We start from the raw sequence: 10705 nt of genomic DNA, 5'->3' as shown, positions 1-10705 counted from the left end.
GAGGAAACAAGCACATAATTCATACTGTAGACATGTTTAGTATAATAAGGCACAACACAACTAAAAGCAGATTAACCACACACAGACAGATCAGGAGGCCATTTCTTGCAACAGGAAGACGGTTCTTATTGAAATACACAAAACACAGGACAGCATTGTGTTCTTCAGCACCAATGGAGATGATTAATTATGGATGTCAGCTATAAGCAGAACTTTTCAGTGCTTGTTGATGGCTGCTGGTTTAAAAACATGAGGCCTAAAACGAAAGAATCATCTCATGTGTTTGATAACTTCCCCTCATAAAATGGATACGGTCGTCTCACTGAGCCAGCAGCTGCAGGTTGCTCCTCCCGCTGGAGTTGGTGAGTGGGACCAGCGGCACCGGAGTCTTATCAGTGCAGGAGGTGGAGGAGAGGCGGGTGCGGGTGCTCAGGCTCCGTTGTTCCAGAGACAGAGCTTCCTGTTTCCTGGACAGATCCTGCAGCATGCGCGAGTGATGGAGCTTCATCTTCTGCAGAGAGTGCCTGAGTGAGGACGAGACATGAGAAACATGCATTACTTCTGTGGCTTCTTGTCAGTACATCCATAGTAAGTACTCCCTGATGCACGTTACTGTTCAAAGGTGCTTCCCTGTCCTGTATGTGTGTACTTTTTTGCGTAAACAAAAATGTGGTAGAGTATTAGCTCCACTTGGTGATCATAGGAATATAACTCCAACTCACTGCGCCTCAGAGAGCTTCTGTTTCAGGGCCGTGATTGTGGACTCCAGCTGATGGACTTCATTAATGAGGCCGTGCTGCACCTGGAAACAGACAGGAAGGAAAGGAAGCCTCTGAATGTTTTTAAAAACATTAAACTAACATTAACCCTCTTGACCTACCCTGACCTAACTACTGCCAATATTTATTTAAACCTTGTCTCTGCACAGGTCCATGCCAGGTCTGTTGGTCCTGTTCTCCAGTCTGGTGTGAGCCAGTTTCAGGGAGGCCGTCTTTGCCTGCAGGTCTGCATCCAGCCCGTGGATGTCGCTCTGCATTTCTGCCATTTCATCCTCAGTCTGAAGAGAGTCAGAAACACTTGACTGTAAACAACAATCTCTTGCCCTGTAGGAGAAAGTCTGGATTAAGACCTCTTTGCGTTGCTGTGCGCTGAAGACTAAAACTGTAAGATGCATTTGAAAAGATAAATGTCTGACAGTGCAAGATATTAGATATCTTACATTTTTAATCTGCCACTCCAGCTCATTGTGGGCCTGCTCTTCATGGTGATTACGCTTACGGAGAGCAAACTCTGTGGCCCTGCACTGAGTGTCCAACTCATTCTGCAGCTAAGAAATACAGAATACAGAAAGAATTCATTGCAAACGAGCCATCTTTCACACTGCTGACCATAAAGGAAATGAGACAAAGACTGGTGCACAACATTCCTACACTGTTAGCAAAACCAAAGAGGGAAATGTGAATTGAACATATCCTTTAAGATCCTCTGTTTTCATATTGTGCTTCATTCAGTCCTGAGCTAAATGACTGTATGAAAGCAGTTTGGTTGTCATATTGTTGGGATTTGTCATAAAGGACAATGCAACGAGGGCAAAAGGAACTTATGTGCACATTATGTACCATGTGTTTGCACTACACATGCTATATAGTCAATGCTACAAATACTATACATGCAGGTGAAGTTGCATCATACACACCTGGGCTCTGGTGAGGCTCATGTCCTCCCGCATTTGCTGGGACACCTGCATGGCCTCCTGGGCTCGAGCCACATTATACTGGCTGAACTGGACCCACTCCTGTGGGGTGGAGGAACTATAACAATGACACCATTTGTGTATTTTACTTAACGAGGCATGAGTGAACCAGGAAAACTGAAAAAGGAGACATTATTCTAGCGTATTCTGTTTGTAGGACGACACCATCGTTTCTGCTGTTGACCAGAGTTTTAGCGAAATGTTTACTGTGTACCATTTTCCTGTTATTTTATGCCCACCCTCATCCCAGGATTACCCCGATGGTATACGAGTTGGGTTGGTCTTCAGGGAGATCTCAGGTGACTTAATTGTAAGTGACAGACAGGACATATCAATGTCCAGGGCGTCCATCTTGTTCTGGAGGTCAGCGGTCAGGTGCTGCCGAGCTTCCTGCAGAACGCTGGGAGCATGAACAAAGACAGGTGGTCAGAGGAAAGCAGAAAACAGTACCTCGACGATTCTCACCCCACGCCATCACACCCGTACCACAGTTGCTCAAAGGCCTTGTCTATGTGCTGCTGCAGAACTTGCTGCATTTTTTCAATCAGCGCCACTTCTTTTTTCAGCTGCTCGTCCACGGGGTCAATGACAAGCTCGTACCCTCGCCGTCCGTCCCTCAGTGTCAAGCATTCACTACTGACCTCCAGGGGAACGGCAGTCGCAGCCAGGGCCTGCTCGGTTTGCTCCTTAGACTGTCCCAACACACATCAAGGCAAAGGTCACACAGGTATAAAAGTGCATATGAGTCTCACACTTAAAAAAGGCTTCTGTACTATTATGGACAAAAAAATTAGACAGATTCTCAGTTGTTTCAGAGGTTTTTGGATAATTCACCAGAGTCAGAGCCTCCATTTCTTTATCCACTTTCTGTGCACAGGTTTCTAACGTCTCTTTCCACCGGGCAACATCCCAAGCCCGGTCACTCAACCTGCGAGAGATGTCCCTTTCATCCCAGGTTGTCTACAGAGATAAGTGCAAGAAAATGACTGAGAGGAGATTGATAAAATGTGGAGGTGTAAAGGAATGTGTGCACAATGGAAGGTGTCACAGAATACTCTTAGTCCCCTAACAATGTGACACTGACAGCTTTCTGGTGGGCATCCTCACAAACCAGAACCCACCTTACAGTTGGTCATGTTGCGCAGTGACCTCCCTTCCTGCCGGATCACTTTGGAAACATCTCGCTCATGCTGTGCTGTGGCAGACAGCTGGTGGTTGTTGCTGTGCCACTCCGGCACACTGTGGCGCAGGCCAGGCTTTGCAGGAAGTGCAGACATCCTACTGCTGCAGCAACATGCAAACATCCCGATCACTGTGTTTGCCAAGTACAGCTAAATTGTTTTGGTGACACACTCGCAGAAGCATATTGGTACCCTCGAGTTTCAAAGTAAACACAGACAGGCATGGTGCAAGTCCAACAGAGCTACTGTAATATGAAATACTAAGAGGCAGTGAGAGGTGATGCAGCAGAATTTACATTAGCTTTCAATATACATTTAACACACCTGTTTTCCAATATTATTAACTGGGCATCCAAAATCATGGTGCTACCTTCAAGGAAAGAGAAGCATTTGTGTCTTGACAGTAAAAATCTGAGCATATCATCATTTCCTCTGCACATGTATGAGGAGCAGTGAAGGAAATGTAAGTTACATTCAATTAAGTGGTCTACTCAGTATTTCCATTTTGTACTTGTGTCACTACAGTTCTTCCAGGGGAAATATTCTATTATTTGGTCGACAATTTGGTGTCTACACAGCAGTCACTAAGTTAATTTTCACCTCTCACATAAAATGCATGTTTCTACAGTTTGAACTACCCTGCTGTGTTTCAAGCATTTAGCACCACCTAGAATATCACTTGCAAGAGTATAAATGAATACTGTATAACAGTAACACTTTATGTGACTCAAACATGGGGATAGCATTACCACACATGCACAGCTCATGTATATTTAACTACCTATTGATGCGAATGCAGCATTTTAACTTAATGGGCTGTTTGACGCTTGCTAGTTGTGAAGGTGGAGCGGAGCTTGAAATGACAGATATATATTAATATGTCAGACATGAGGGAATCCCTTAAACCAGCAAATAACACTGGACATTTTGGAAATAAAATGGATGAACTGGAGACTTTAAAGAACAACCAAACATGTTTCACCTGATCACAGCTGGAAACTGACCTCATGAAACAGCCGCCTTGTCTTCACCTTGCCGAAAGGACCATAAAGGCCGTTAAGTTTACGGTTAATTTACCCAAAAATCAAATTTCTCACCCTAGCAACTGCTGCTGTTTACAACGCTGAGTCTGAAAAACGGCGACGAGATTAAATGTCATTTAAAAGTTTGTTTCCGTTGAATTTTACTCACCAGAATTCTAGAACGTTCAGTAAACCGGCGCGTGCAGGTCTATCCGGACCTATAGCAACAACTACTCGAGCCGTCTCCAGGCAACGTGACGACACAACGTGCGAGGGTAACTCTTTAATAATTAAAACGCTGAGGCAACCATCATGGCGTTTTTGCCAGTTCGGACCCTTCTACGACTTCGTCAGCCATCAAGGAACGTAAAGAAGGTAGAGAGACCTCCTATTATTACAGTTTGCTTAAGTGTCACGCGGTATTATACGTAGTTTTTAAAAAAGCCAAACGCCCAACAAGGCATAATAAACACAAAAGTCTCAATTGACCTCCAAGGTGTCTTAATCGCTGCTCAGACTCAACGTGAAACACACAAAACGCAGGCAACATCGGTGACACACCCAACTCAGGTATAAACACTTCTGTTTTATTGTAGTATCAGAATTAGTCATGCCAGTGGTTGTATTTCCATGCTGCGGTGACTTTCAGTGTAGACAAAAGCCGGTTAGTTAGAACTATCATCATCCGAACTCCCCTCAGCACATTCCTGACCACGGTTGTTTTACGGTCGTCTGTCAGCAGCAATGGTTCCCAAAGTTTTAAAGAATTAAATACTGAGAAAAAAAAAGAAAAAGAAAAAAAAAAAAGCCACCTCGGGTGTCCACTAAAATGCAGCAGGACGAGTGGGCCGAACAGAGGCCGGTCTCAAACAAAGACCTCTCATGATTGAACCTCTATTTCAGTGCATTACACCAGTGACCTATTGAGCAGATATACAAACAAACCATGTTTTAATGCCCGTTAAAAATGACTCACACTCTGAAAATTATCTCCATACTCTTACTTATCTGTACATTGCACCTAATGGGGACGTGACAGAGATCTAAGCTCTACATGTAAAGACTTCATTGAGTCTGGGAACCACTTGCCAGTGCACTATCCCATTTACCTGAGCTATGTTAACACCTAGTTTCTCCAACAGGCTTCTATTAAGGCCTTGCACTAAAAATAAAACCTCCATGACTGTGCTATCGAAGCTGCTTTGTCAGAAAAATTATTATAGTATTTGCGTTTACTGACATTGGACTGTGTTTATTAAGTTTGTGAGCTCTGCCTGGTGGTTGGAGTGTCAGTGTTAAGAGGCAGAAATTAAAAAGTTACCTCAACCTGCACACAGATCAAATATACACACACACGCGCACACACACACACATACATACATATACACATGATCCACTAACAGTAAAACTATCCTCAGTAACAGTGATGAGCATCATCAAAGTATCTGATTTGCCCATTATTTGTTGCTGGATCAGGATCAGCTTTTCTTTTACCTTTCTGTGAACACATTCGTTAAAGACTAATAAATTAAAAGTAAATGGGAGCTATCATTCATGTCACATTTAGTTTCAAACACAGCAAATGTCAACAAAAAAAAGGAACAAGCAGGCGTTTGCGGTACAATAAAAAGGTGAACTCATTAAAAGTAAATTTTCTGTGGCAGGTTCATAATTTAAAATAAAAAGAAAGTTTGGTGCAAGCGTGGTGGTGCTGTGCAGAGGTCGTTTTCCTTGAAGCAGAGGCGAGAGGTTCAGTTAGCCACACAATTAACGGATTTCAGAGCGTTCACCCTTTGAACAGCCGGAGGCGGAGGAGGCATTTTCACTTTGCAGTCCTTCAGTGTTCTTCTCGAGCCCTGCGTGTTTTTGTGGTCCAATTTCAGATGGAAATTGTCTCTCATTGTTATTCCTTTCCTGGTATTGTTCAGGTGGGTGGGAGGATGCGACATTGTGTTTGTGATGTTACATGTGTCCAGTCCACAATCACTGCGGTGTTGCATCTCCGTTGACTTCTACACCGTGCTGCTGTAGCTGTGCTCGAAGCAGTGCATTATCGTTCTTCAGTTCCTCGATCTAGAAAAATAAAAACGTAATGTGACTCACAGAAAAGGAATAAAAAAGAAGCAGTACAGTGAGCTCAGCTTCACTAACTTTCATCCCTGGAAGGTACAAAGGTAGTTTAAGTCGCTGCGTGTCTGTGTGACTGACAGATGCACAGCGGCCACTGTGGCCACAAGGGGTAATTACAGTATACGAGCACATTGTATTCATCTATATTTCCCAAGATTCTACATTGTTCTTATGAGATAAAAGGTAGCAATGGGAAAGATTTCCACATTCATGAGTGTGAGTAACGACTCAAGACAGATTACAGATATGACTTCCAGAAAAAAAGCTTCGTAAATGTAATTACATCCATAATACCAAACAGATTAGGGAATGAACGAACTGTGTTTACAGACAACAGTGCTCCTTGTACTGTTTTCAGTGAAGTGTATGTTTAAAAGGACTAGCATGTCACCACATTCTGTATTATTTACAGTTCACACAGCATCCCAACTTATTGGAATCGGCTTGTAAAACTTGGATATTGTCGTGAATTACAAGATGGAAACTGGTAATTGCAGTTACTCCTATAGGACTTGAACGCGGCATCAGTTACTTTAATGACATCATTACGCAGATTTATTGAGGCTTTGGATGTTTTATTTAAATGATAAAATTCTTGAAATTTGTATTGGCATAATAATAGATTGGTATTTGTATAACATTATCTTTTTATTTTTGGCTGTTGTAAATTGATTTTTTTCTTAAACGGTTTGATACCTGCCTCAATGTTTTCCCATTTACACGACAAAACAAACGGGCCACCTTATGTTCACTGGCCTGAATCTTAATTTTTTGGTTTCTATCCTACAAAAGGTTAAACATGCACGTTCAGTTAAGGCTGAGTGCACTCGAGGAACGGTGTGGGAGGTTAACCTGTTGTCTAAGTAGCTCGTTGTCCATCTCGACTCGCTCCACATCTTTGTAGCTCTCCTGCAGTCGCTGGTTGCTCTGACGCAGCTCTCGGATGTAGTCGCAGGCTTTGGACAGGATGCCTCCTTTACTCTGAGAAACGAAGCACGATGAGATGTTAAAAAACGTGTTAATAAGCGTCACTCACGTACATCTTTACTGAACCATTTCAGAGCAGTATCAGATTAATAAAGTGGAGCGTTGCCACAGAGCCTCATTTGAGCTGAGGCTGACAGTCCTTAGCTGTGGTGTTTCAGTCTGACTTTCAGCATCAGTCATGCAAGCTCACATTAGGTGGAAGGACGGCGTGTAGATGAAAGAGCCCTGATTCAAGTAGGAAGTGGTTATGAGTTATGCAAACAAGCAATGTGACGACATGGAGGCCAGAACACCCCTGTGACCTCATAAAACCTGATCTTTACTGGCAGATTTACTTGAATCATAAAGATGCGTGTTATTACAGAGATCTGACGCTATTGTACATGCTTTGAAAAATATAAGCATCTTTAGAGGATATCATCTGTGCACGGCACTCACCGCTCCAGTTCTGCTGTCTACGCTGCAGTCAGGGATGATTTTTGAAAGTGTGACGATCCAGTTGTTGATCTTGTCTCTTCTTCTTCTCTCCACTGCAGAAAAAGAAATCAGTCATATATTAAGTTTTTGTTGTTTTTTTTTAAAAAAAAACAAGAAATATCTTCTAATCTGAAAACTTCGAGGTGCCTTATATACACATCAACAACAACCAGCGATGACGAACCTTCATTGTGCTGCGCTCTTCGCCTCTCATCTCTGGGCGCCCGTGTACCCTCCACCTTCCTGTAAAGACACAGCAAAACAAAAATTATGATGAAGTCATGAATAAAATATCTGACTTTCAATATTAACCACATCTGTGACACCTGAACTAGAGCACAGCTAACAAAAATATATTTATCTATTCATTCAGGCTGGTTGATGAGGAGCTCCCACATGCACCGTTAGTCTTTATTAGCCTTGACCGCCTCGTCTGTTGGGAGGTGCAGGCACAGCTGAACCTTCAGGTCTTCTGGAGGGTTTGTGGGATCCAGCCACTGAATCCAGATGTTTGATTCATTAGCCTTATTTACGCTAAGAGGACTCAGGTTTAGTTAACAGCTTTCAGCTAGCAATATCTCCTCTCTGTCAACTTTTAATTCACCATACAATGAAGCTAATGATTGATCAGCGATCCACCAAACGTCTGTCTCTACAACACATGATGGGGGCAGGGTGGGGGCGTATGTGAAAGATCTTCTCACCAGTTTGTACTGCCATGCTGCAACATCTCGCTTTCACCAAGGTCTCTGGGGATGGCAGGTAAGTAGGACAGAGTGTGGTTTTCAGATGTTGGATGTTTTAAATGATGGATGTTCGTTTTCTATCTTCATTTGTACACACAATTACAAAAGTGATCATTCCAAAAGGGGAAGGAAGAGATAAAGGACACCGATCCACTGTAGGTTACAGGGGAAGGGGTGAGAGAATGTGGGGGTGAGAAGTCGGCCAAACACGTGGGGGGAGAGTTACGGTGATTTGGTATCTGCGGGGACGAACGTGTGGGAGCGGTTTGTTACACTCACGCAGTGTAGGTGTGCGTGCGAGGCGCGATGGTGCGAGGGGCCGTCGTCTGCAGCACCTCGGGGGGGCTCATCATCACGTAAAACTGGCCTGGAAGAGACGAACGAAGGGTTATCATCAGGTGATCAGGGTCAAAGGACGACAGGTGATTTAGTAGCGAAGTCGAAGTCGTTTGCTCACCTCCCGCCTGTGTGATCGTTGGGTCGGCGGTGGCCTGCACCGACACGGCCGTGGCCGTCCCATCGCTGACGGTGGCGGCAGGGAAATAAGCGAAACGTGTCTCTCCCCCCACGGTCTCGCCGCCAGGACTGCCCCCATTGCTGAAAGGGTTCTGGATAACAGCCTGGAGGGGGTGGAGTCAGTCAGACCACAGAGACGTGGACAAAAACGCGTCCTTACACCTGCTTCAGTCTCACAGTGTGTTTACTCACCTGTGCCACGGCCTGCGGGGCTCCGGTGAACGCTGCAGTGGAGACGACGCTGACGGCTCCGGCGCCGTCAGCCGTGGCTTCTAACTGATCGTCTGTCACCTGAACCACGCGATAGGTCACCTGGGGACAGAGCAGAAAGCGAGAGTTTCAAAAAAAGATCACGCTGTGGTTTGTTTTGAAGACGTTTGACAATGAATGCTCACCTGTCCTCCGCTGTTCTCTGTGCGGAACTGGTACTGAACATTGTGGTCGGCGAACGCAGCCTGCGGGACACCGGTGATGGTCACAGCAGTCTGCTCCTCCGTCCCCACCGCCTCTCCTGCAACACAGGGGTCAACATGTGTCAAACCTGCGACGCTGCACCGTGAAACCAGATGGGAGTGGATGCATTTCTGCAGCAGGAACTAAACGTTCTTAACGCAAAACCTAAATCTGCATCACAGCCTTTACATTCGCATCACTTGTCAGGATTACAAGAAATGAGTCTCCCACCTTCCTGTAACTGCACCACCTCTTCTGTTTCCTGTTTGTCGTGACTGGAAACAAAAAGTGAACACCAATGAGTCAATTTCAAGCTCAATCAAACATGCACATTTCTCAGAAACAAGGTCATTAGATGTACATGTGGAGCGAGCTCTGACAACCAGCCCTGGGTGCAGGGCGCCCCCAGGTGAGGGGACGATGGATAAGACATAAATACAGTGATAAATATCTGGCGTGAGGCTTAACAGGAATCACGTTTCCTGCAACTTCCAGGAGGAAAATTACAAGCGCATGAGAATTTAAAGTCCAGTCAGTGTTTTGATTGGCCGCACAAGGCGAGACAAACTTCACAAATAACTATAATCCTCCCAACAACGCCCCTCCTAGTTTGATTTAAGCATTTTAATCCTAAAAGTGTTGCATCAGGCACAGAAACAACACAGTACAGTCAGATGTTGCAATGAAAACTGCTCACAAATTGCTGCTGTGCATTCCCTTCATGTAAATAAAACAGTAATCGTGATGTTACATTTGTAAAAAAGGCGCTCAAATTCTACTGAAAACGTCTTTACGGGTGCCCAAACGCATCATCGCCGCATGCTGCACAGCCCCTGCTTCAACCAGGGGCTAAAAACGAAACAATGCACACATATTAAAAGTATCTGGAGCACGCAGGTTATTAACGGAGCAATGCGCTGCAAGGAGAAGAAGGTTTAGGCCGTGGTGGGAGCCATGGCTGAGCAGGAAGCGGCCAGCAGCCTCTCACCTCGCCGAGCTGTCCAGACTCTGCTCCAGCATATCCATGAAGCTTTTGCGGGTGTAAAACGCCGATATTCAACGACACTGATTTACGGAGATGGAAGCGCTGATCACGGGGACAAACACACGGGTCATGTGAGGAAGACAGTCCAGGACACGTGAGGCACCGACCGGGCAAGGAGCTAAAATGGAGGCCGCAGCCGAGCAGGACGGAGCCGTCTGCGTCTGTGCGGAAACCAGAAAAAAGGAAAGCGTCTCCGGGTGTTTTTGCGGCTTCTCGGCGGCGGCGGAGCACCAGTCTGGGGGGTTTAGATAGTTAAATTATTTTAGATTCGCTCCTGGATGCACGGATGGGCGATTATTTCCTTTTTAATGTCGCTGGGAGTGTTTTTGTCCTTGGTTTCCTTGTTGTTGCTCCGCTGCGCACAGCTGCTGTTTATCCGCGCAAAGCTGCGGGCT

At 45.0% G+C, this 10705-nt stretch overlaps 2 protein-coding genes across 3 annotated transcripts; both read right to left on the bottom strand.

Annotated features, from left to right (window-relative positions):
• Positions 1-319: 319 nt before the first annotated feature.
• On the bottom strand, positions 320-3030 carry tekt2 (tektin 2 (testicular)). Its single transcript, XM_070985331.1, has 9 exons — positions 2875-3030; positions 2588-2713; positions 2240-2445; positions 2010-2153; positions 1697-1811; positions 1220-1327; positions 914-1057; positions 723-802; positions 320-524 (listed from the first exon to the last, which is right to left on the bottom strand). The coding sequence occupies exons 1-9, from the start codon at positions 3028-3030 to the stop codon at positions 320-322; spliced, it is 1284 nt and encodes a 427-aa protein (XP_070841432.1).
• A 1480-nt stretch (positions 3031-4510) lies between these two features.
• On the bottom strand, positions 4511-10705 carry usf2 (upstream transcription factor 2, c-fos interacting). 2 transcript variants are annotated; one of them, XM_070984935.1, is made up of 11 exons: positions 10254-10411; positions 9497-9540; positions 9208-9323; positions 9005-9124; positions 8754-8916; positions 8576-8663; positions 8255-8299; positions 7735-7793; positions 7512-7603; positions 6939-7067; positions 4511-6029 (listed from the first exon to the last, which is right to left on the bottom strand). In XM_070984935.1, exons 1-11 carry the CDS (start codon positions 10289-10291, stop codon positions 5940-5942), a joined length of 984 nt encoding a protein of 327 aa, XP_070841036.1. In that variant the 5' UTR covers positions 10292-10411; the 3' UTR covers positions 4511-5939. The 2 variants fall into 2 exon arrangements, with proteins under 2 accessions (XP_070841036.1, XP_070841037.1); XM_070984936.1 differs by lacking the exon at positions 8255-8299 and having other exon boundaries at positions 10254-10705.

Source organism: Chaetodon trifascialis, chromosome 17 (assembly GCF_039877785.1).
Source record: "Chaetodon trifascialis isolate fChaTrf1 chromosome 17, fChaTrf1.hap1, whole genome shotgun sequence".
In the NCBI taxonomy this organism is placed as follows: Eukaryota; Metazoa; Chordata; class Actinopteri; order Chaetodontiformes; family Chaetodontidae; genus Chaetodon; species Chaetodon trifascialis.
This window is presented reverse-complemented; position numbering and strand designations above follow the sequence as displayed.

What these genes read in the sequence shown, in the direction of transcription:
- usf2 (XM_070984935.1), bottom strand. Translation starts at nt 10,291, where the DNA reads ATGGATATGCTGGAGCAGAGTCTGGACAGCTCGGCGAG. An exon ending in CGCACGCACACCTACACTGC is followed by an intron (nt 8,300 to 8,575) that starts GTGAGTGTAACA and finishes TGCCATCCCCAG; the next exon opens with AGACCTTGGTGAAAGCGAGA. An exon ending in CAGCATGGCAGTACAAACTG is followed by an intron (nt 7,794 to 8,254) that starts GTGAGAAGATCT and finishes GTGTCTTTACAG; the next exon opens with GAAGGTGGAGGGTACACGGG.
- tekt2 (XM_070985331.1), bottom strand. Translation starts at nt 3,030, where the DNA reads ATGTCTGCACTTCCTGCAAAGCCTGGCCTGCGCCACAGTGTGCCGGAG. An exon ending in TGGAGTGGCAGATTAAAAAT is followed by an intron (nt 1,058 to 1,219) that starts GTAAGATATCTA and finishes GACTCTCTTCAG; the next exon opens with ACTGAGGATGAAATGGCAGA. An exon ending in CAGAAGCTCTCTGAGGCGCA is followed by an intron (nt 525 to 722) that starts GTGAGTTGGAGT and finishes GTCCTCACTCAG; the next exon opens with GCACTCTCTGCAGAAGATGA.